Here is a 25,673-nt window from a genome sequence, read left to right on the forward strand (position 1 = left end):
CTTCTGGAGCCCTGCCCTCCTCCTTCATGCCCCTTTATGTGACCATCCATCATGCAAAACCAGCTCTTGTTCACTGGGCATTTGCCAGGACCACACATGGTGCTGGGCCTGCTAAGGGCAGTAGCTCATTTCCTCCACACAGTGGCCCAGTGAGTGGGGATGGTATTTAATTCCCACTTTTTAGGTGAATAGCCTCAGGCTAGAGGGTAAGTGACATGTACCAGTGTACACTGTGCTGTGATAAGCACAGGGTTGCTTGCACCAAAGTCTGGGCCCTTAACCACCCCTCTCAGCTGCCTCTCTGTCAGCCCCTGAGTCTTGGCACCTGAACTTTCCTCCACTGGGTGTGTCTCTCTCCTTTTTGTCTCATGGGTGACCTATAGCTCAGTATGTTTATAGAACATAGAAGACGAATGGAAGTTAGTGAGACACTGACAGGGAGGGGGCAGGAGATAGGGTTAGAGATGCTGGTGCTGGATCTTGTAGGCATTTGCATTCGTATTCCATCCTTAGGACAGGGGGAAGCATTGAAGGTTTTAAACAGCAGGTGACAATATCCTATGTTTGGGAAGATCACTGCTTGGTGGAGAATGGATTGGAGGGCACCTGTGGTCTCTGTTCTGTTCCCTGCGATTCTCTGTAGCTGTTGAGAATTAAGGAATGAGGTCAGATGAGACCTGTAAGGGCCCTCAGAACCTAATAGAAATTGAAGCTGGCAGTAGCAGTGTAACCTGCCTTATTTTTATGATAACGGGAACTATTTGTGATCTCAGATTCCTCTTCTGAGGCTCACTCGGTTTTTAATTCATTTCTTGTTATTCCAGAATTTTAAAGAGTTATTTGAGGACAATTAAGCTCAGTATGTTTGTGTAAGATGACAGCTGTTTATATCAATGGCTATATGTAGGGAATATATAATATAAAAATTCAGAATTTCAGAGCTGAGCTTAATAACAACAAGCATTGCGGTTTTAATGGCTGCTGGAAATTATTTCATCAAATTTTGTCTCCTCATTGCCGTCAGATTTCCCCCCTGCCTATTCCCTAGTGGAATAAAAGCTTTCTCTGACGTGGTCAAGTCTCTTTTCTGGCTACAAAAGAGAACCAAGGTTTTGACAGATCATGATAAACACCACTTGAGGCTGGGATGTTTTGATGTTTTATGCATTTATGGAAAATTGTTTGAACACTCTGGCTCCCACTGCAAAGCAAAATAAAAACAAAATCTAAGCAAAAGCCTGCTCTGCCTTGGAAATGAGAGTGGCGTTTATTTAAAGCTTGAGTTTTGTGGGGACATATTAGCAGGTATTTGGCAGTAATATGGCCAGTTGTGGGTTTCCTACTAACTGGGGTAACTGGATTTCAGCCCCGAGGAAGCTCATGGAGGGTTTATGTGCTTACCGTGTGGAGAATCCACACAGGAAGGATCAGTGATACTGTATTTATTTGTGAAAGGCCAAAAGAAGATCATCTTCAGCTGTTTTTATACAGAAGGAATAAGGCAACTGGAGAATATTAATCTTAGGTCTGTATGATGAAGAAAGCTGTTTACAGGCTCAGGGTCTCATTCTCCTCTGTTCACTGCATGGTTTTTGCAGTGTCTTTTATGCCACTTCCACTTTGCATTTCACATGGGTTTGAAAGAGTGGGCCCTGAGGGACAGAGGGTGCCATTCCCAGAGTGAGGCCTCAGAGCAAGTTAATAGGAGCTTCAGGATCACAACTGGGAGCCTCATACATTTCACATTGGTTGCTCCATGGCTCCCTTCAGTTTCATGGGAAGAGTTTTAATTCTTTTTAAAAAGAGTCTAAGTGGTTATTCTGGCTGATAAATGAAAGCATGTGCCTTATTAGGAAAATAAAAAGTAAGGAGAAGTAGAAAGAATGGGCTTGAACAAAAGTTACTGTTCTGGTGTATTTCCTTTTTTACCTTTTCTCCTTTATATAACAACCTATCCAAAAAAAGAGGCCTCCCCTTTATTCCTCCCGAGGTATCAAGACTCAGGTTAACAGTCTTTTTTTTTTTTTTTTTAAAAGCCTCTGCTAATATCCCTTCTTAATTCTGACAGTGCGTTTTATATGCTATGTAAAGTACTTGTTGCAAATGGTCTGATATTTATGCGTTATATATTATATCGTAAGTGCCTCGACCATATGGGACATCTTTGTGCTTTTTGCAAGTTACAGCTGGAAAGATCTGTTGTTCGTTCTGTACATCAATCACAGATTACCTGTGGCTACCTCCATTTAAAAAAAAATTTGGGGTCAAGCCCAGCCGGGCGTGGCTCAGCGGTTGAGCATCGACCTATGATCCAGGAGATCTCAGTTTGATTCCCGGTTAGGGCACATGCCTGGGTTGCTGGCTCGATCCCCAATTGGAGGCATGCAGGAGGTAGCCGATCAATGATGACTCTCTCATCATTGATGTTTCTATCTCTCTCTCTCCCTCTCCATTCCTCTCTTTGAAATCAATAAAGATATATTAAAAATAAATAAATTTGGGATCAGCCAAGAGTATTGCATGAATGTGGAAAAGTTTGAGTGCTCACAGCAGGCCTGATTGGTTACATCTGGGCAAAGTGGAGTGGGTGTGGTTGTGTCAGGTGGCCCAGTGGTCAAGAGCCGGGGCTCCCGAGTCAGTCCCTTATTAGCTACATGACCTTGACCTAGCACCTTAAACTACATGTTTCTCTTCCTGTAAGGCAGGGATAACAATATCTGCCTCATAGAGTTGGTGTGATGAAGACACAAGGAGTGCCCAGGACATATTTCCTGGCATGGAATGAGCAGTGACCAAAGGGTAGTTGTGCTGCTACAGTTGTGTCTGTCACCATCACTGTCACCATCTCAGTAAGGCTCTAGTTCTATTCCCTTGGTTTTCAGAACTAAGGCCCTGATGAACAGAAATGGTCAGTTATTCTACTTGTTCCACTAGCAGGGAAATTCCTGACAGACACAATGCAGATTAGAAAGAAAACTTTTGCTAGAAGTTTCATTAATTAAGAATAAAATCCTAAGGTACAAAAATTCCCTGATACAGTTGTGTTCTGATTATAAACTGTGGGCTATTGATTCCATAGTGTTAAAATCAACCAAGTAAAAAAAATGTGTTCAACTCACAGGTGGATTTGTGTGGCTCGTAGGTGAGCAGTATTATGTCTCCAGCTCAGTGACTTCCAGGTGCCTTGCTGACAAGTGGTCCAGAGGAGGCGAGAAAAGTCCTCAGGGAGGGTCTTCCTTCTGAGCCTCACTGTTTGGTGCTTGTGTATTCCAGGTGGCGGAGATGCACGGTGAGCTGATTGAGTTCAACGAGCGCCTGCACAGGGCCCTGGTGGCCAAGGAAGCCCTCGTGTCCCAGATGAGGCAGGAGCTCATAGACCTCCGGGGGCCGGTGAGTGCTACCACACAGGAACAGCTCAGCCTTGCAGTTGTGCCCAGTCTCTGTCTGTCCTCCCAGCCCTTCCGTCCACAGCCCCACTGTTCAGTCTGTCTATTGTTAGCAATGTCAAGGGTGTGGAAAAGTTCAGATACTAAAAGAATAAGCATTCATGTACCTACCACCCAGGTTTTATGTACATTAACCTTAACCACATTTGTGTGTGTGTGTGTGTGTGTGTGTGTGTTTTTAGGTAGGAAGGATAGAATAAATAAAATAAATGCTACATATTCTATTGGAGCCCCCTTTGCAACATTTCATTCCCCTGCCCTCATTGTCAATATTCTGAAGCTGGCATATAGCCTTTCCCTCCATATTTTTATACTTTACTATGTAGATAAATTCCTATGAGCAATAAACAGTCATGGTTTTGTGTAACTTTTACCTACATGGTATTATTTGTACATATCTCTTTGCCTCTTGTTTTTGTTTGTTTTTAATTAAACACTATGGTTTGAGGACTATCCATATAGATGTAAAATAGAGATAGATCTAATATAGAGATTTTAAACTGTGGTACTCTTGATAGTTTGGGCTGTATAATTATTTGTTGTGGGATGTTTAGCAGCATCGCTGACCTCACCACTAGAGGCCAGTAGCACCCCACCCCAACATGGCAACTAAAGATGTTTCCAGACACTGCCAGATGTCCCCCTGGGGACAAAGTCACCCTTACTGAGAACTCCTGATCCGGTGCATTCACTTTCTTGACTCTAGTTCCCTGTGAATGAAATACCACAGTATTTTAAGTCCAGGCATGTGTCCATTGCCATTAAGATTGTTGCCAGTATTTAGCTATTACAGACCATGATGCTGAGAGCACCTTTTCCTTTTGAACACATTTATAATAGTTTCCTTTTCATTTAAAAACTTTTTTGTTTTGTCAAATGTTAAATGCCCAGAGGTAGGTAGGTTAGTATAATGCATCTTACGTATCCACTGTCAAGTTGAATTATTAATCCTTATCAATCTTTTTGAAGTTATCCATACCCACTTTCTTCTTCTGTATTATTTTGAATCAAATACTGGGCGTTATTTCATCTGTAGATGTCTCAGTATACATGTATGTATGTGTGTGTATATGTATATATATATGAAAATATAAGTATGATATTGTTGTCATCCCTCCATTTCCAATAACTCCTTTATTCCATCAAATATCAGTGTTCAAATTTCTTATTGTCTCATATTTATTTTTTAAAGATTTTTATATTGATTTTTAGAGAGAGGAAGGAGAGGGAGAGAAACATCCATGTGAGAGCAAAATATCAATTGGCTGCCTCCTACATGCCCCCTACCGGAGGAATGAGCTGGAAACCCAGGCATGTGCCCTGACCAGGAATCGAACTAGAAACCTTTTGGTGCATGGACAGTGCTTAACCAACTGAGTCATACTAGCCAGGGCTCATTTTATACTTTTTAATAGTTTTTTGAATCAGGATCCACATGAGGTCCAAGTGTTATGTTGGTCATGTCTCTTATGTTTCTTTTTTTTAAAAAAACTGTTTTAAATTGTAGTAAAATAAACATAACATAAAATTTACCATTTTAGCATTTTCTAAATATAGTTCTGTGGCATGAAGTCCATTCACAATGTGTAACCATCACCACCATCCATCTCCTGAACTTTATCATCCGCAACTGAAACTCTGTGCTCATTAAACGTTCACCCCTATTCCTCTCTCCCCTAGCCCTGGAAATCATCATTCTACTTGCTGTCTCTATGAATTTAACTACTCTCTTCTATTTCCTTTCATTCTATAGGGGGCCCTTTTTCATCTCTCTTTTTTTTTTGCAGTTATTTATTGAAGACCCTGGGTCATTTCACCGCTTGAAATTTGCTGATTGCAGCTCTAATCAGTGCTATTTGACATGCTCCTCTGTTAACTGTATTTCCTTAAATTGGCTTTTGAATCTAGAGCCTTGGATTCAGGTTTAATTTTGCTGAAAACATAAATTTTTATTGGGGTGATGTTTTCTATCAGGAAATGCACAATGTCTACTTGTCCCCTTTTTTTTTTTTTATCTTATTAGCCATTTATTATCACTTCCTACATCCATTACACAAGTGTTTTCTTAATTTAATGTCAATGTCTAAGTCTGAGTGTGAAATTGCTGAGGTGTAGGGTGCGGTATCTTAAGAGTTTTGCCACATTGCAGCTATTTTCAACCTTTTTCATCTTACGGCATACTTTAGCTAATTATTAAAATTCTACGGCACACACACAAATACATTTTTTTGCCAATCTGACCAAGAAATAGGTATAATTTTGATTCATTCACATCATATAGCTATTGTTGTGTTGGCTGTTGTCATTTTTTATTTGACAATCTAAGGGGAAAGAGGTCAGTGCCTCTGACTAAATAGTCAGGTATTGCATGTGTTAAAAATTCTTGCGGCACGCTGGTTGAATATCACTGACATGTTGTAAAGCAAAGATACCTATTCGTGATGCTTCTGTCAGTGTGCAAGAGCGCCTTTCAACAAGTGTACATCCCTGCTAACACCCTGAGGTGCATTTCTCTGCTCACCGGTGGGTGGCTCATCTCACTGGCTCGTTGCCCCTTTGGGCTTCCACTTCTGCGGCTTGTTTCTCACGGCCTTTTGTCCGTTTTCTTCTTCTTTTCAACCTCACCCTGAAGACTTTTTAGAGAGAGAGAAACATCCATCGAGTATCCTGCGTACGTGCCCCAACTGGAGATTGAACCCTCAACCCACGTATTTGCCTTGACTGGGAATCAAACCAGCAGCCTTTCAGTGCACAGGACGAAGCTCAACCAACTGAGCCACCCCAGCCGGCTCACGTTTTTCTATTGGATTGTGTTTCCTTACTGATTTGTAACAGTTCTATCAACTGACACCCATTCTTGGTTCATTCATACTCATTTCAGTCACTTCCCAGTACAAATTATTTGGATGCATGTGCAAGCCATGATATTTTATTCATAAATATTTTAATATTTATCACTAAAAGATACGTACTTTCAGTACCATTATCATGTCTAAAAAATTAATGGTGATTCCTTAATATTATCAAATGTCCAATCAGTGTTCCATTTTCTGCAGTTCTCTCAAAGTTTTTTTCAATTTATTTACTCTCATCAGAGTCCTCATGAAGTGCACATACTGCATTTGGATGATGACTTTCTTGAGCCTGTTGGAATCTGCATATCGCCCTGCAGGTTCAGTTTGGACCCTGTAGGGAGTCCCTGTGAAAGAAATGCACCTGCCACTGCAGGTGCGTTTCCAGAGAGCAACTTCAGTGCAATGTTCTACTTGTGAATGATAAAACAATCCAACCAGTACAAATCAGTAATTCCAATTTTAATAGTTAACATTTATTAAGTAATTGATACCTGCAAAAAAACTAAATACCTTCAAAATATTAGTATTTTATTTACTCTTCACCGACCCTAGCAGTAATTATTACTATTATCCCACTTTGCAGAAGCGGAAACTCAGAAATGAGGTAACTCGGCCAATGTCACACAATGGGAAGTGGCAGATCTGGGTCTGTCTGCCTTAAAACACTGAGTTTTTATTTAAACAGTGGAAACTTAGAAAATTTTGGACTCTTGACAAAAGTCATTACACCCATACTAAACAGTTAGGTAGTATAAAAGGGTACTCAGTGAAAAATAAACCTCCCCCCATCCCTGTCCTCTAGTTTCCTGACCCGGAGGCAATAACAGTGACCAGTCTTGGGTTTGTCTTTCCAGACACCCACATGCTTTAATATCTGGTGGCCTGCTATGGCCGCTGTTCTGTGTATTACTTCCCCTCCCCCCACTTCAGTACTTTAGAGATCTTTTTATTTTATTTACACACGAAGCTGCATCATTCTTTTTAAGCACTGTGTCATATTCCCTTGAACTGACAATACTATAATTTATTTAACTAGGCTTCTATTGATGGACATTGAGTTGTTTCCCATTTTTATTTTTACAACAATGTTGGCATAGCATCCTTGTGAAATCCTGCATTTAGATGAGAAGGTTGCCTGGCAGCTTGTGGGGCTCCGTTCAGTGGGGAAAGCCCCAGAGATCTTGCCTTGCAAGACCCCAGGGCCTCCTTCCATCCCCCTCCACCTGTCACAGGAGGACTTTCTGAGGGCCGGCATCCGTCAGCAGCTCACGATTCATCAAGGTCCACCACTGTGTCAGGCGCACGTTGGGTCTTCACCTTCGTTCTCTCACTTAACCTTGAAGACGAGCCTGTGAATTAAGTGGGATGGTTATCCTCTCTTATAAACATGGCAGCTGAGATGTAGGAGAGTATAGGCCCTGCCCGCCTTCCCTAACATGGAGCTGGGCTCCCAACCCATCGGCTTGCTTCTGCTCCAGGCCCTTTGCTTCCTCCCTCTGCGAGGCCTTTGCTCCTGCTGTTCCCTCTGCCTGGAATATTCCTCCAGGCCAGGTAACTCCTCAATATCAACTCATGGCTTCCTCCCGAAGCCTTCCTGATGCCCTGACCAGGTTGAATATTCCATGTTGAATACAATGCTTATATGTATCTCTCTCTTTTCTTTATGTAATTCTGCGTTTCTCGCTGATTCATATCTGTCTCCCCTGCTTCATGAGGGCAACTCTCATGTCTCTTTCTGCTCCCCTTGAGTCCCAGTGCTTCATGAGGTGGGTGCTCAGTAAAGGTGAGTTGGCTCATGGAGTGAGTGAGCGAATGAATGTCACAGGTAGTATGTGGTGGAGTCCAGTTTTTTCACTGGGCCCCTATGTCATGCAAGCCCACCTTCTCTCCTCCATGCCACACTCCCTTTGGCTTCAAGTCTGCATGACCTTCAGGGCAGTGGCATCTCTTCACACACAGGTAGCTCTGACTGTCATAGGCCCTTTCCTGGGGCAGGCTGTGATGGCCAGAGGGAGGAGAGAGTAATGCCGTCATTAAGGGCCTGAAGGCTGTTGGGAAAAGCTGGCCATTTGAGCAGTGGCCCCCAAGGGGACACCTTGGCCTTGTCATTATTGCCTCAGGCCTACTCTGCTCATCTCCCCAGAGTCAGCTGGAGCAAAAGGAAGGGGTAAATTTCAAATCCGATTGCAGATCTGGAGCCTGTCTTCCTTTTAATTCTGAGAGGAATCCCACAATTGTCCTAGGAATCCCAGCCTCTCCTCCCTTCGTTTCTACTTGGCCTGGCTCTCTGCAGACCCTTGATTAGACTCCCTCCCAGACCAACAGTGTTCCAGTGCCTCAAGGGCAGAACTAAGTCTCTTCATTTGGAAACCTCTTCTATAAATGGGGAGTCACAGGGCAGCAGCCTCATTGGGCAGTTTCTTGAGATGCTGCCAGTAAAACAGCTCAGTGGTGGGCATGTAGTAAGAGCCCCACCCTGTTTTCATCTCTGAATCCCCAGCACTGTGCCCTGCACATAGTAGGTGCTCACTAAATGTTTCCTAAGTGAGGACTTTATTTTCATAGAGCAGAAAATGACTGTGTGGACCAAATAATAATAAAAAATAGGCACAGGGACACAGTTTCTTCTCACTGGTATCTTTCTATAATATAAACTTTTAAGCTAAATCATTTATTTTAAGAAGGAGTTTGGATTAAGGTTTGAATTTTTTTCCTTTTGTTTCTCTGAATGTATTTTTAGGACTCTCTCCTCATTATTTTCCCCCCTCTGGTATAAGATTTGAATGAATGCTGGGTTTTTGTTTTGTTTTGTTTTTTGGTGTGTGCGTTGTTGTTTTTAACCTTTTAGCAAGATTTGATTACAGCCCTGAAAATTCTCTGGGGTAAGAGCTCCTATTTTGAATAATAAATGGAGACAAGGTCCTAGGACCTGTAAGATATAAGACGTAGAGGTCAATTAAAACCACAGCACAGGGAAGGTGGAAGACGAAACCTCACTAAATGCAGGCTCGTTCCCACAGTGGAGGCGAACTTGGTCTCACTTTACATAATTGCAGTTGGATTTCTCTTTCTTCTTTGATGGGTCTCTGTCCCCAAGTACCATTTAAATGGCTCATGTCTACTTAAGCAAAGAGATGGCCCCGTGTGGTCTAACCTCAGGATTCTCTAATGGCTGCCCTGATTCAAAGCACCAACCTGTTGGTTTGTTCTTCCTGTCACTGCTCTCACCTGTCCCCTTTGTGTCCGTTTGGTGAGGGACCCCGCTCTTTGTTAGCCATTTACTTGTGTGCTTGGAGTTGGTATGCCCTTTTGTCCTTTCACCCTCAGAACAACCCTGTATGATTTATTTATTAGATCCATTCTTCAGCTGAGCAAACTGAGGTGCACATTGCTTTCATGATTTACCCCACGGCATGTAGCCTCCTGGTGGCACCAGAATGCAAATCTGGGACTTTCATATCCTTTAACACCATGCTGCGTACTCTTTTATTTTTCTTTCTTTGTTCTTCATTTCAAGGAAAATTTAATGTCTGTTTTGCTCTAGGCACAACACTCTGGGTGGCTTTAAAGATTCGGATCCCTAATGGAAAAAGATTGAAAGTGTTGGATTAAAGGATGTTGAATAGGTTTCTCTGCTGTAGCACTTCCCTCCAGAGCACCTCGTGGCTCTCGGAAGGGGTTGATACAGCATGCGTTATATGCATTATTTCCCACAATTACTTCCCCAAGGAGCATCTTTTCTAAGAGGCTTTCTGAGGAATGCATTTGGGAGGTGTAGGGCCAAGTTGCGTATCGTGTCAGTTGCCCATGCACCAGCGGGCAAGGAGGTCATGGAAACCTGGTGTGTCTCATGAGCCTGCCTGGGCGTGGGATCCACAGGGCTTGGAGGAGAGGAGGTAACATTGTGTGGCCATGAAGTACAGTGAGCCTGCCCATGGTCCACTGGAAATGAGTGACAGGCTGCATTCAGTCCAGGGCCCACCAGGCCACCTCCTCACTCCCTAGCTGGCCTGGGTCTGACTCATGCTCCCAGCACTGGCTCCTGGCACTTTGGGCCTCTTCACGTGGCCTCTCAAAGCCCAGGCTGTTCTGGTTTTCTTTGTATTCTGTGTGCTCTGTCTTGCTCTGCTTTTCTCTGTGTTTTATCTGCCTCTTAGTTTCTTCTGTTGTCTATGTGCTTCTCTCTTTTTACTCCTCTCTCTCTCTCCACCTCTCTCGCTTTGCTTCTCTCTGTCTTTTCTTTCTTGGCCTGCCTCTGTCTGACTTTATGTGGGTCTCAGTCTCTCTCACTTCCTGGGCTCTGTCTGGCCTGCCTCTCTGTCTCTCTTTCTCCCCCATGCCTGTATCTCTCTCTGTATCTCTCACTCTGTCCCTTCCCTTCCCATTGCCTCTCGTTCCATAAACACTTACACCACTTTATGACAGGATGATAATTGCTGCTCAGTGCAATCATCTTGGAAAAACCACAAATCCTTTTCACTTCTTCATTGTCCAAGACTTTTGTGTTTTGCACGCAGTCCCTGTGATGGGGCTTCCAGTAGAATCCACTTTCACGAAAGCCTGCGCAGACCCTCCACTCCTGAGCTGGGCTGGCCCCGCATCTGTGTTTCCATGGCACATTGTGCTCCAGCATTTGTCACTCTGTGTAATCATTTCTGTTGAATTTTCTTTTTTTCACCTGTGGACTGATGGCAGCTTCCTGAGATGGGGACTGTGTGTTCACTTCCCTCTCGGCGGCTGGCACACATAGTCACTCACGGAGCATGTGATGTATAAATCTGGCCACGCACCCGTAGTATCTGTGGTGACACTGTTGGCCACAGCATTCAATTATCCAGAAAGGTGCCTTCCTGGATCCTGCTGGGTAACAGAGACTTTCCGTAAGCTGCTTGGTGTTTCCATGGGTCACCTTCCTTCCACTGCTGAAATGACTGAGCTGGTTGGGGAGAAAGACAAGCAACTTACAATTCAGGGGTGGAATAGGTGGAAAACACTCCTCACAATTTTGTAATAAGGTTCACTTTGAAATAAAATGCTTCCTGGGACTTTCTTGGTATCTTTAAAACCTCCACAGGGAGTGATCTCTTCTGAGGGCTGATGCTATTTAAGTCAGGAAGCTTAATAAGAAATATATTTTTCCGCTGGGCGGCACTTGCTGGATATCTAACCATCAAGCACCAAACTGTCTGTGGTCCCACAGCAGCTCTCAGCGTCACATTGCGGATCACAAGAGGCTTTTTAATCGGCACCTGGACATTGTGTTTTAATCGTCTGCTGTCTTGGAGGAGATTATCTTTTAAAATGCCATTAAAGCGAGGCTACTAAAAATATGTCTCGGATAGAGGCTTAGCTCAGAAATATTAGTTACTTTTAGACACGTCACCTGGGAAGTTGCTTGCGGAATACTCTTTGGGCCTACCCATGGTTTTCTGTCCATGGGCAAATACCCCACGATATCACATGATCCTTGACGTTAAAGCAGATACTTCCTATACCTCAGAGGGCTCCCCAGGTCATAGGTCTTTCTTCCCATGTGCTGGTGTAAACTCCTGACCCCAGTTTACGCCTGGCTTGCTCGTCACCAGGGGTAGTTGGGTTCCACCAGGGATCTCTGGGAGGCTACACTGCAGGGTTGGGTGGGCAGAACCTGGCTCCCCAAGGCTTATGGGTGTGGGACTTTGAAAATAACATTTCCATTAAGATAAGAGTTTTGTGTCTATTGGCAAATGTAGAGCGTGTAACTGCCTCAAAGCCTGTCCCATATTGCTGTAAATAGGAAGCACTGGCAAGGGATAGAATTGTTGATTTATACACTGTGTGCTCCATGACAATCAGCTATGGGTTGCCGGAGGCATTTTCTGCACCTGCTTAGTCTGCCTGTTGGTCACTTGTGTTTCTTGTGATGTCATACACAAAGTGTGTGGCACATGGTGGGGATGTGGGAGACGTGGACAATGTGGACTTTGCCCTTGATGAGGTCAAAGGCCAGAAATGTTTGGTGTGACTTGCATCTCTCTCCTGCGACTTCACTTCATGTAACTAGGCTTGGAGACGGAGATCTGGAAAAGATAACCTTGAGACCTATCATGTCACAGATTCTGAAGAAGTAGGAGCCAGGATCATGAGGCCACCTCTGACCCCCATTTTGCTGATTCTTGATTCTCTCTCCCTAGCATGGCTTAGGGAGCCCTTGGTTTGAGTTAGCTGCTCCCAGCCCCACCAGCAGGAGAGATGACAGACAGCAGTAGTCAAAATGCTCTTGGGGCTCACAGCCCTGTGCTCCCCTTTTATTTATCACCAAGTCCTTCCTGAGATGAGCTCACCCTTTCTTGCTTGGTTTTCATCTGACCCAGGTGCTCAGACTCATATGAATCAAAACCCTGAGCTGATGACACATGCTCATTATTGGTGTAAGCAGGGCCTTCTCTTATTTATTTTATAAGTCAGCTTTGATCTCTCTCTCTGCCTTCTATGGAAGATGCTCCCAGCCCCCCCTCCTTCCCCCATGTAGCAACCTCGAGACTCTGGGTTGCTTGGCTCCTGACCACTATATATTTGATTGGCATGTAGGTTTCTCAGTAGAAAGTTATTAGCATGGAAAAGTGGTTCCTGTGGCTGTGGCAACCACATGGGAACTCCTGTCTAGGCTGGTCTGGGACTGCACCTCTGTCCCTTGTGGTCAGACTGCAGCACTGTCCTTGACGTGCTTCCTTTCTCTCATCCTCCAGATGCAGACTCTCCCAGCTCCTTTGTTCTGTCTCCACCCTGCCTTGTAAATCTTACCAAGACCATCCATCTAAATCCTAACCTAATTTATTCTCTTTCAGCTAAATTAGCACACAGTATTTCTAAGGATATATAATAACCACATGATTATACTTACAAAAGCCCTCTAACTAAATATATGTACTTATTACTTAATATTTATTATTAATAATGATTTCTCCATGATAATAGAGTTCCCTTCTGATTAGTCTTACCTTCCCCACCAATTGCATGTGACTTTCTACATTCTTTTTAGATTTCTTCTTATTTTTTTACAATCTTAAAAAAAAACAGATAATCTCTACTTCCTTCTCTCGTGGCCCATCATTAACTTAGGGCTGAGTTGGGAATTGAGCAATTTTAGATGAGTGACATTTACACATCAAAGGGATGGTACAGTTTGTTCTGGAAGTTGTCCCCATCTCCTTGACATGGATTTATATATCTCCCAGTAAAAATAAATGCTGTTTTTGCTGTATGTTTCATGGAGGTTGAGTCCCTGGGCAGCTGGTTTGTGGAATCCAGAGCCCATTGTGTTGCTGTCTCTTCCAGGAGACCAGCCGGTTACGTGATTGGATCGGAACAGATGCGTCTTGGTAAAGAGATCCCTAATTAAGGTGCAAAAAGCCAAACCATTGGCTCCCTTTTTCTGTTCATTTAGAAATGCCCTCTTCTTGAGGGATGGGCACCATCTAGAATTGCCCATGAGGTTCCTAAGCCTTCTTGCCCCTCGGGTCTGCAAAGCTGCTGCTCTGGTTTTGAGGACAATGATTTTGTTGACCAGGGTTCAAATGCTGTTCTCCCAGACACTGAAAAGCTAAGAGCTTTGTTCACAACCAAGTGGGTGGTTATAGTTGCTCTGTGACGGATGTGGCCAGGGCTTTTGATAAAGTCAGAAAAAATCTCAGGTTCCCTTCAATTTGTATTTTCTGGAAAAGTGGCTTTTTGTGTGTGGGGTTTCTTTTGTTGCTGTACAGGAGTATCATTGCCTTTGCCAGCATGAGTGTGTGTGCCCCCAGTGGGAACTGTCTCCCGCCCCTGGTACAGTGGGACTCACAGCCAGCTGTTGCTCCCAGTGCCTCGAAACAGTGCAGAAGTGTTTAGCTGAGTTTTAAAAATAATCTGTCAGATGCTGAAACAGGACCTAACTCGCACTTTCTTCCTCACCTCTTGCTACTGGCCCTTTGGCCACGGAGCCCTGCCCCTTAGCATTTCCTCTTCCTTCCACTTGCAGTCTCTTTTTCTCTGCCTTTTGACTTTCAGAAGATGTGGTTTAAATTTTTTTCTAAATTACATGAATAATTAAATATATTTTTGAAAGAAATAATGTGCAACTGAGTAGAGTATAAAATATGTGTCCCTCTCCCAGAGATCCCTATAAGAAGAGGTTGGTGTATGTCCTTTTAGGTATTTTTTATGCAATTACATATAGAGAAGCATACATTTTTTACATAAATGGGATCATTTATGCTGCTCATGTTGTTGAGATTGGCCTTCTCCACGTGTCGGCTTCCCCCTCCTCCCCGCTCTTCCCCGTCCTTCAAGGTCCAGCTCATTCTTTAAGGAAGCCCTAGGGGCCCTGTCAATACTGAGTTGTTTTTATTTTTAACTTTCTCTAAATTCCTCTAACCTCCCCTTCTCTCTGGACTACCCATTTTATCCACTTTCTAAATGTTGTCCTTTAGTTACTAATTACTTTCTTCTGCTGCACTATATCCAGTTAATTTTCTCCCTCTCTGAGAAGTTTGTCGTCCAGTGAAGGACGTGGACGTGTTAACACATATTTCCAGTGGGGCATGATGAGGGTCTGGCAGAAGGTTGGCTTTTGAAACATATTTGTTGAATGAATGAGTGAACAAACGAAGGAAAAATAGTTATGTCAGTTATCAGATGTAATGGTGACACCAAGGTGGCTTAATTCACTGCTGGGTTGGTCGTGGAATGCCTCAAAGAGGAGATGTTGACTTGGGTTTTAAGGATGACTAGCAGTTGGCCGGGAAGATGGCCTGTTAGGCAGGGCACTGTTGTTATAAATCAGTATGGTTTGTTCATGGTTTGTTTATGGGTATTATCAGCCATTAGTTTCATGGGTGTATCTTTTGGCTTCTCCATCAGATAATGAAGTCCTTAAAAGTGGGAGCAGCATTTACGCTCCAACCTACAATAGATAACATTAATTGAATGCCTACTATAGACCAAATCCTTTCTCGGGTGTCTTATTTGTAGTAGCACGCCTGTGATGTAGGCACTCCTGCCTCCATTGTAGAGATGAGGAAATTAAGGCACAGTGAGATAGATAATGTCCCCAAGTGCTCATGACTAATAAGTGATGGAGCTGATAAGTCTCTTACTTTTCTGAGTCTTCATGCCCTCATCTTTAAATAGAACTGGTGATGCTCACCAGAGTGAGTTGTATGAGGTTTGAATTAAACAAAAAAATGCCTCTAAATCATCTGAAGTAGGGGTCAAATACCATCTTATCATACCCCTGAAAAAAATACCACCTGCTTTATTTTTCTTCATAGCATTATCACTACTTGGCATAGAGTTGTTTATTTGCTGTCTCAATCTTTGTCCACTTTATACTTGGCTGTCCTCAGGGCCTGGAAGAGAGTTTTAAGTATTAATCGAATGAATGAATGCATATTAGTTCCCGCTTCTCACCATAGCATTCTGACCATGGATGCACACAAAATACTTGGTGAATTTGACTAGAACAAAATATTCTGTTTCAATTCCACATACTGACAAGGGACCATGAATTTATTTGTCACAAGATGATCAACATTGCTGTTTTCATTTTTTATTTGCTGTCATGTGTAAAGAGCTATATCATATGTCTCCCACCCTGATTTTCCTGATGTCTCAATTTAAATGCTTTCCAATTTGTATGAAATTATCCATCAGTCACAGAGAGACTGTGCCTGTCGGAACAAGCCAGAGCTTATTTGGAGAAGCTATTGGTAGAAGAACAAGGGCTGGCTAGAGAAGACTTGCTTGTCTCCTTTGCCCCAGGCTCCCTCTGGAAATCACTTCTAGCCCTGGACAGTAGTCTGAATCTCACCCATCCCCTAAGGTCCAGTGAGGATGACACCTTGTTTATTTATTCACTGGATACAAAATTAGCATCCTCTGTTGTCAGGTGCTAACCTGCACACTGGCTGCAAGAGAATAGGCCTTGGGCCCTCACAGTACAGTGTGGGGGAGGAGACCCACCTGAGTCCTCGCCAGAGCCATAACCTGAGAGTATCTATTGCTCAGAATCTCTGCATTCTGAGAGATCACACCATGGAGGACTTCCCAGGGAGATGGTCTTGCCCAGTCTCGGATCTGTGTTTCCCGAGATCTTAGGCATGTAGCTTTGGTGGGAGGGAGGATGGTTTCAGGTGGTTTGAGAGCCAGGTGTAAATAACGTGGACTCTGTTAGCTAGGAGATGTTGCTCCCTCTTCTGTTTCCTTTCAGCAGTGCTGCTGTGGTCTCAGGTTAGTGCGAACATGTCCTTAATGCTTCTTAGATGCCCTGATGAAGTGAGTATGGGCTCGGATCAGGGTGCTGGTCAGCTGCGGTATCTAGATGCCTGATACTAGGGCTCAACCCCAGATCAGCTGAGGAGAATCTCTGAAGTGGGCTGGACATCCCAACTGCCTCAGGTGATCTGACGCAGCCAGGTTGAGAGCCACTGACACTTAGAAGTCAATCAAGTTTTGTTTTTATTGGATTCAGTTTGCTTTCTGTAGGTAGCAAGTGAAATTCCTTCTTAAGTACATTTTATAACTAAAAAAGGTGAGTCAATTTAAGAAATAACATTAGTAAACAAATATGGTACATGAATGTGGCAAAATTGTGATGGTGCCTTGGGATAGGCTAAAGTCCGGGAAGTACTCCTCCAGATTCCATCTCAGGATCAAAGTTCTAGGTGACATTATTGTGGCTTTATAGAATCATGGGAAGTGATTTGGCAGTATGCTAATGATTTATTAAGGGATAGCACCAGAAACAAGTAGGGAACAAAACTCATCATTGTATATTTTTAGGGGTTTTACTAGTTATCCATTTCTGCATAACAGAATTGTCCCAAAAGTTAGAGGCAGAGGCAGCATTTAAAAATAACAACATTTGTGACTTCACATTTCTGAGGGTCAGGAATCGGTGCAGTGTCCCTAGTCCTTTGCCCTGGGTCACTCACAGGCTGTAGTCAGGGCGTTGCAGGGGCTGAAGACATCTCAGAGCCTTGCTGGAGAAGGGCCCATGTGGTAGTTAGCAGCACTCAGTTTCTCAGGGACTTGGACTGAGGGCCTTGGTTCCCCCCCCAGCTGTTGGCTGGAGAACACCCTCTGTTTCTTGCTGCCTGGCTCAGCATAGCCTTTTCTCCATCAGTGTGAGCAAGCCACAAAAGCCAGCAAGACCGAAGTCACAGTCTTTTACAGCCTACTCTCGGAAGTGGCATCACATCGCTTCTGCTCAGATCTCAGGTTCCTGAGAAGCAAGTCCGTAGGACCAGCCCACACTCAGAGCTGGGGACTGTTACTTCTATAGAATCAACTAAAGAGCGTGGATGCCAGGAAACGGGGCCACGCCGTCCATGTTGGAAGACTGCTTACCACAGGAATAGTGCAGAAGACACTCACTAGTCCACATTCTGTCACCTTTGGGAGCACCCATGGGAGAGAGTTCTTGCAGGTCCTAGTGCCAGGAGGAGCTGTGGTTCTAAGCAATACTATTCACCTTGTGGACACAGGGACTCTTGAAAGTGGTTTCATTTCACTCTGGTCATGAGACATCTGAGTGAAAATTACTACTTCCCTTTAATTGATTGTATAGAAATAACCAGTTGTGTGTAAGGCAGTATATGATAAAGAAATTCTGTTGCAGACTTTTTGCCTGCAGACTCTCTGGTCTGATCTTCAGTAGTACTTATATTTGATTCCCTTCATCTCTTTCTTCCTCTTTGCATTATTTTATGACACAGAATTGTATGTATTCCCACATGCTTGTCCTCACTCACGCCTTGGGGTTTGGGGAACTTGGTACCTGTGAATTTTACTCTGTCTTAGGGGGGACTGTTGGTTTCTGAGACACAGAGGTGTCTGTGGTTTCCAACCAGGAAGCCCCAAGTCATCTGGCGTGCGGGGGACTCACACCTCCTCAGAACCTGAGGACAGCTGGGCCGAGGCTTCCTGTGCTCTCCAAGCCTGTCTGCCTCAGTAATAGAAGGGTTTGGAGAAGGCACCTCACCTCTTTGAGTCTCAGCTTTCCAGTCTATAAGGTGGGGTGTAGTATATTCGGCTAGGCTGGGTTATGCCATACTAACAGCTCCAAGATGCCATTATAGAAAACACAAAGGTTTTCGTCTCACTCATGTTGTATGTCCTTCATGGGCTGGCAGAGCCTCTGCTCTGTCTCTCCATCCAGGATGGAGAGACAGAAAGCCTGGCCAAGCACACGCTCTTAAGGCTTCCACCTAGATGACATGTACCACTCTTTTCTTACTTCGCTGACAAAACAAGTCCCATGGACAGATCTCCTTCCAGGCACCTGGAAAGAGCAGTTATTTGTGGGTGACCCTAGTGACTCCCACAGGTGACAGCCTACTCCCCTATCTGGGTGGTTATAAGGATCCAGTCAGGTAATACCTGCAGAGCCCTTAGTGCCTGACACCTGCTTAGCACTCACTGATGGTGGTTGTGGCAGCTGTGGTAATGATGCTGATGAGAGAAGTAAAATTTACCTAGGAGCCCACAGTTTGCAAATCTTTGTCTTATTGATCAGCTCAGTCATTCCCCATGTATCTTGTTGTTTCTCAGTTTCCTGAGTTCCAGATACTGTGCTTTAAACTGGGGATCAAAGGTGAGAGGGACATGGTATGTGTCCTTAAACAGCTCACAGTCTCCTTGGCTACAGGGACTGAGGGAGTCCCTCTGAGTGTTTATTTTCAGGGTTCGGCCTTCCCAGGAAAACTTATAAAATACAGTAAAATAAGTGTAGGAGCTGGAAGGGGTCATCATTTCTGTATTAGGATACTTTCAGTGGTAGAAACAGAGAACCCAAGCCAACAGGCCTTAGCAAAGCCAGGGATTTCTTGCATTGGGTAAATGAAAAGTTCAGAGGTAGTCTGCTCATCCTTTTAAGTCATTGGGAAAAAATGAGACTGGCCAACATCATCAGCAAAATCCCCAATGTTTGCTCTGAGCCAGCTTAGTTAGTTCATGACCAACCTTGAACCAGTGACTGTGGCCACAAGGATAGGATATGCTGACATGGCACTCATTCCACACAAATCTTTAGTTAGGGTGACTTCCCACAGGTGAATGTATGCCAGGCAGCCAATAGCCACAGTCCACCCCTTTATCCTGCCACACCCTTTCCTAGGGTAAAACATGACAGCTCAGAGCAGGGAAGTGATTTGCCTGGTGCCACTCAGCATGTTAGAAACAAGCAGGGACCAGGCTGTGGGTCTGGGACAGTGCCCTCTTGCTGCTTGACTCAGTTCCAAAAACATCTTGAAAAGTGATCATTTCAAAGGTGTTTAGGAAACATCGCTCTTTGGGAGATGCAATTATAAATGGCTGTTAAATTGCATTATGCCTGCCATCTTTAATTAGCAAAACTTCATCATTTATTTGTTATTGATAAAAGACAGATTGAACATGAGGCAGATTCCTTCCTGGCAGGGCAGCTTCTGGTGTCTTATTTCTGTGGGGACAGGTCCGTATTCTAATAGAGGGCTTTGGTGATGGGCTTCCTCAGTCATCAGTGCCAATGAATGGGGGCTGCCCAGCCGTGATGAGGCCACTGTGTAGCTGGTTGTGGGAGCCACTGGGGGCGGGGGCTGGTTAGCATCTACCAGTGAGTATTTCTGTAAGGTACTGTTACTGCTAATCTTCATTATTGAACATCACAGAGCACATTTTCCAGGAGGCAGGTTCTGGGATATGCCTTTTTAGTGTCTGAGGACAGAGAACTCAGCTTCAAGAAGTCTTTCTCATTTCTTGCTATCAAAGCTCTAATCTTTTAGTCTTGCACAGTGGAGCTCCTGAGGCTAATCAACTGCCTGAACTGTTCTGTGAAATTTACTTACCTCCACTCCCCCACCTGGCATTTCCAAGAGCTGAGCGCATAGTGGCTCAGGCTGGGAGAGTGAACTCAGAAAATGATTTGTACCTGTAGTCATTGTGTTCCTCCTGGAAGAACATGTCCTTGAGCTATCCCCCACTCCAGCCTTCTGAAATGACCGTCCCTACTGATGAATAACACACTGATCCTACCTTACTCATTCCTTCAGCAGACACTGAGCACCTCCCTCCTCTGTGTCAGTCACTGGGTTACAACATGCCAGGTGCTGTGTTTCATTCTTTCACTTAATCCGTAATAAGCTGGATTAATATTTCTGCACAGAAATAATATTTCCCCACTTTATAACTGAGAAAAGTGAGGCTCAGAAAAGTCAGAGGCCTTGGTTGGGACAGCCAGGTCAGAGTGCCAGCCTAGATCTCTGTGACTGGAAAGTCCTGCTCTTTTTGAGATGATGTCATAGCCCAGCATGGACTTTGGACCCCACACTGCCTGGTTCCACTCCTGGCCCGAACCTACAACCCTGTGTCCTTGAGTGAGTTAAATCAACTCTCTGAATCTCAGTTTCCTCATTTGTAAAATGAAGATCATAGTATCAACCCACGGGGATGCGGATGTATCCAAAATGTGTAACATGGCCTGGCACCAAGCAAGAGGCCCAGAAATGCAACTAAACAACGCACACTTGCTCTCTAGCAGTTCTGGAGGCTGGAACTCTGAAATCAAGGGGTCAGTAGGGCCATGCTCCACCTGGAGGCTCTGGGAGAGGATCCCTCCTTGCCTCTTCTAGCTTCTGGTGGCTCCTGGCATTTGTTGGCTTGTGGCGACGTTCCAGTCTCTGTCCCTGTCTTCACATGCCTTTTTTCCCCCTATGTGTCTCTCTTCTCTGTGTCTCTTATAAGGACACTTTTCATTGAATTTAGGGCCCACCTGGATAAATCAGGATGATCTCATCTCCAGATCCTTAAGTACATCTGCAAAGATTGTTTTTTCAAGTAAGTCACATTTACAGATTCTGGAGCTTAAGATATGGACATACCATTTGGGGGCCACCGTTTAATCCACTATAGCTGCTATTAAAGAAAAAAAATGGAAGGCACAAGTAATACATGAATACATTCTCAATGCCAACATTCAGATGCTAAGTTAAAATCCCTTTGGCTATCACCCTCAATTCCATCCCCCATCCCAGAGATAACCATCCTGATGTTTTGGGTGCTTGTCCTTCGAGAGATTTCTGTTTGGATAGAAAGGTACACGTCACGTTGTCATGGATTATTACCCTGGTATCAGGCAGCAGTGTAGGTCCTGGGCATTCTGAGGTGAGTTAGGGCACAGCCTGGGGCCCAGTCAGCTTGCTGCCCTCAAGAGAAGTAGGGAGTAAGCCGATGGCCTCACGCTCATGGGAGGTGCTGTAATAGACACACACAAAGAGCTGTGGCAGCTCCCTTTGTGAGAGGGGATGTAAGGTCAAAAGGCTTCACTGAGTGGGGACACCTGAGCCTTGTAGAGTTTGAAAGATGCAAACCGTGAAAGGTACCTACCTATCTGGGGAATTATGCAGGGAAGGAACCTGGAGTGGGTGTGGCCACGCCAGCCGCAGGAAGTGAGCCTGGATGTGTATTTCCTGGAAGATGCTCCTGAGGGTTGTCATACTCAGGAAACTGGAGCCACAGTTGCCAACCTCTGATGGGGAAATACGGGGAGACACTAGGTTCAGGGACTGGAAATGCAAAAATGAATGAGCCACTGTCTCTGCCTCGGAGGGTTTTCCCCAGTGACATGCCTGTCCTCGTGAGCCCTCGAGGGGTGTTCTGTTTGTAAGAAGATAGCATTTGGGGTGATGGACATGGAGGGTACCTTCTGTCGTCCTTGCAGGCTGATATCTCCAGCAGATAAACCCAGATAAACCAAAGCCATCTGTAATAACAAACTCCTCAGACCTGCTGCAGAAACATCTTTGATAACCTTTAGTGCTCTCAAATGCTGCTCCCTGGCTGATTTCCAAGTGAAAGTTCCAGTTGTGTGTGCGTGTTTCTAAGGAGATCCAACATTTACTCTCCAGTTACACCACAGTACTAGTGAAAGCAGGTTTGAATTCTAGAATTTCATAGCTCTGCTTTTCTTTGTCATCTTTTGGTTGTTCTTTGCCTTAGTTTCTCTGGTTGTTCAATGGGAGTGAAGGGTGAAATGAGAATGAATGAGGCAGTTTGTTTAGTGTTTTCTAAACTTGTTTCCTTTTAAATAAATCATGCTTGTGTAAACCTTTTGTTAAGAGGAGCTCTTCCCTGGAAACTCAGTGTGGGTAAAGGATCAATGTAGAATCAGATCTCGTTGAAGCAGGGCATTGGGGGGACAGGAAGAGGGCCTCTGGTCACTAAACCTATGGTGCAGATATTGGTAATCCTGGGGACCTGTAAGGAACAGGTTAGACCCCCTTTTCCCACATGGCAAGAAACAGTAGAAGTCTGCAGCCAGGAGATCCAACACCGTGAGGTGGTTACTTCACTACTAGGGCCTTGGTTTCCTCATCTGTGGCAGAAGCGGGCTTGGATTCATTGAGTACTCTCATCTTGTCATTTATAGGCCTAAGTCTTTCACTAGAGATTGGCTGAAAATTCATAACTTCAGATTAACTTTATATTAGCAGTTTAAGCCTAGCAAAACTGTAGACAGTTGTTAATTAGTACTTTTCTTAGAAGTTAGCTTTTAAAATCAGACATTGGTATGGGAAAAGCCTGGGGGTGGGATGGATGTGGGGTGGAGGGGATCAATGGGAGTCAAAATGGGACATCTGTAATATTTTCAACAATAAAAAAAATCTGTTGATGAAAAGTGATGAGCAGAGAGGTTGGCATATTATCTCGAGTGCAGTCAAGATGGAGTGTGTGTGTGGCAGCCTCCCAGTCTCTCTGCAGCCAGTAACTTACTGAAATGTGATCTTGCCCAGTCTCTCCTCTGCTGAATTCCCTTCAGTGGCTTTCCTGGATCTGAGCAGACCAGAGACAGGCTGTTTCCCCTCACGCTTCAGCCGCAGTTCCAGCCACCTTTCCTCCAAGCCACTTTCCCTTATCCCCTTGGCAGATGCCTCTTATCCCAGTTCTTCTCTGCAGACTTTCCCACTGTAATCACCTAATTAATTGTACTGATGGGTTGTTTAAAGATGTCTCCCCAGATGGATTGTATGCTCCGTGAGCCCCAGGGCTCTTTGTCTCTCCTGTTCACTGACTCAGTCCTGCTACTTAGTACGAATTTGTGGAGTAAACTTCTGAATAGTTGGAGAGCCTATGCATTTAGGTGAGGGCTGCTGGGCCCCAGCTACCAGTCTGTTTTGTCCACCCTTGAACTCTGTCCGTGAATAATGAGAGTTACTGCCACTTGCCAAGCAGCTGTTTTCCACCAGGTGCTGGGCAGGGGCTATTTCTTACAGGATCCCATTGAAGCCTCACAGCAACTCCACTGGGGCTGCTTCTGTTGCCCCATTTTGCAGGAGCACGGATGGGGGGCCCAGAGAAGAGTGGTGGCTTCTTCTCAGTCACACAGCCAAGCCAGAGCTCAGTCCCAGCCGGCCCAAGGCCCAATCCACTCCTTTAAAAAACAATTGAAGTATGTATTTAGAATGGGGAAAGAAATCACAACACATTATTGTTTTTAAAGAGCTGATAAATACCACCAATATCTCAGAATCCAGAAAAATATAATAGTTTTATTAATTAACCACCTGACACCATTCTACACTACTTTTCCTCCCCCATTTTAAGCTGATAGCCTTAAGTATGGAAGCTGCGCTCTGTGAGCCTCTTTCTTAGACAGTGATAGTATAATACCATTTTCTCTGCAGAGAATAGAAAGATAATTCAGTTGCTTTCTACATGGTTGAGCAAAATATATATTTTTCACCATTTTATTTGAAAAATTTAAAATAGTTCTGTGAAAGGTTTTCGCAGTGGACACTTGTATACCCGTCACCTAGACACTGCCCTTAGTATTTTATGGTGCCTGCTTTGTCTGACCTTTTTCCCTCCCTCTACACACCAGTTCATCTTTTCTTCTGATGCAAAGTAAGTTGGAAATATTAGTTTATATTTCTTTCAAAATACTGAAGTGTGCGTATTGGAGTTTAATATTTTTGATTATAGCTTTTTTCTTTTTTACAAAATATGTCTTTATTGATTTCAGAGGGAGGAAGGAAGAGGGAGACAGAGAGAGAGAGAGAGAGAGAAACATTAGCTGCCTCCTGCATGCCCCCTACTGGGGATCGAGCCCATAACCCGGGCATGTGCCTTGACCGGGAATCGAACTGTGACCTCCAGGTTCATGGGTCTTCCCTGAATCACTGAGCCACACCAGCGGCAGTTTTTATCTTTTGAAATAACATTTATATACAATGAAGTGTACACATTTTAATTATATGGTCACTGAGTTTAGACAAGGGCACAAAGCTGTGTAGCCCACATTCCTCTCAAGGTGTAGAACATTACCATCACCCAGAATATTCCCTTCCCGGTCATTCCCCATACCACTCTCAGTGGCAATCACTGGCGTGTTTTTTTCCTCATCTTAGACATAATACCTTTTTCTTTTAATTTAAAATTTCAAGGTACTTACACTTATTTTACAGAAGGGTAACAACTCATGTACATGGTCAACATTTATAAGGTATTAAGTTTTACAGTAAAAAAACCCAGAACTTCCTCTTGCTCCTGACCCTTTGCTTCTCACTGCCCTTCCCGCGCAGGCATGCACATTGGCAGTTTCTTGCGTGTCTAGAAATGATGAATGCAGATCCAAGCACGTGGGCATGTCAGTTTCCCAGCTTCTTCAGGAAAATAGTAGCTTACCTGATACACTGTTTTGTGTCTTGCTTTTGTCATTTGACGTTATACCTTAGAGATCATTCCCTGTTTGCAGAGGAGATCTGTGCTATTCTCTTAGTAGTTGTACAGGCTGGCTCTAACTGTAGTGATATCTTATGTAACCATTTCATTATTTGTTTCCAGGCTTTTCTTGCCATAAATGGTGTTGCAGTAAATGTCCTTGTACATATGTTGTCCATGTATCTTAATTACTTGGAAAGAAGTGAGATTTTCATTTAGTAAATCAGATCATTTCTCACACGCCTTCCCTCTCATCCCCGTTTCTCCTCCCATTCATTGACTCATCTGTTTATTTGCACATCTTTATATCTCTCCATCCACTGGGAACATTCTTTGAGCGATCAGTATGTCCCTGATACCGTCTTGGGTTCTGAGAATATTGTCTCTCAGTCTTCTGAGAAAAACACAGTGAAAACGAATTCACAGAGGTGTGCTAGCTGCATCTGTGCAAGCTTCCAGGGCTACCCAGAGGACAGAATGAAAAACTCCCAGAAACTCGTATTTGCCAGTTTTTTCCTCCTAGCAGAAAGTCTTAGATCTCAGCTGGTTTTTAAACCACACATGGCTCTGACACCTCTAATTGTATATTTGTAAAACAAAAGAACAAATAAACAAACAGATCTACACAGAACCCTGGAAGTAGTCCAGACCCAGGCCG

The 25,673-nt window shown here is 44.1% G+C and overlaps 1 protein-coding gene across 3 annotated transcripts in view; it reads left to right on the forward strand.

Annotated features, from left to right (window-relative positions):
• SNX29 (sorting nexin 29) overlaps positions 1 to 25,673 on the forward strand; it is a 456,832-nt gene that overhangs the window by 293,300 nt on the left and 137,859 nt on the right. For all 3 annotated transcript variants that reach the window (XM_081133203.1, XM_081133205.1, XM_081133204.1), the window contains one exon: positions 3,274 to 3,390. In XM_081133203.1, the coding sequence (XP_080989329.1) occupies positions 3,274 to 3,390 (117 nt within the window). The remainder of the gene's footprint in view (positions 1 to 3,273; positions 3,391 to 25,673) is intronic.

This window comes from Miniopterus schreibersii (assembly GCF_964146895.1).
Source record: "Miniopterus schreibersii genome assembly, chromosome: 3".
In the NCBI taxonomy this organism is placed as follows: Eukaryota; Metazoa; Chordata; class Mammalia; order Chiroptera; family Miniopteridae; genus Miniopterus; species Miniopterus schreibersii.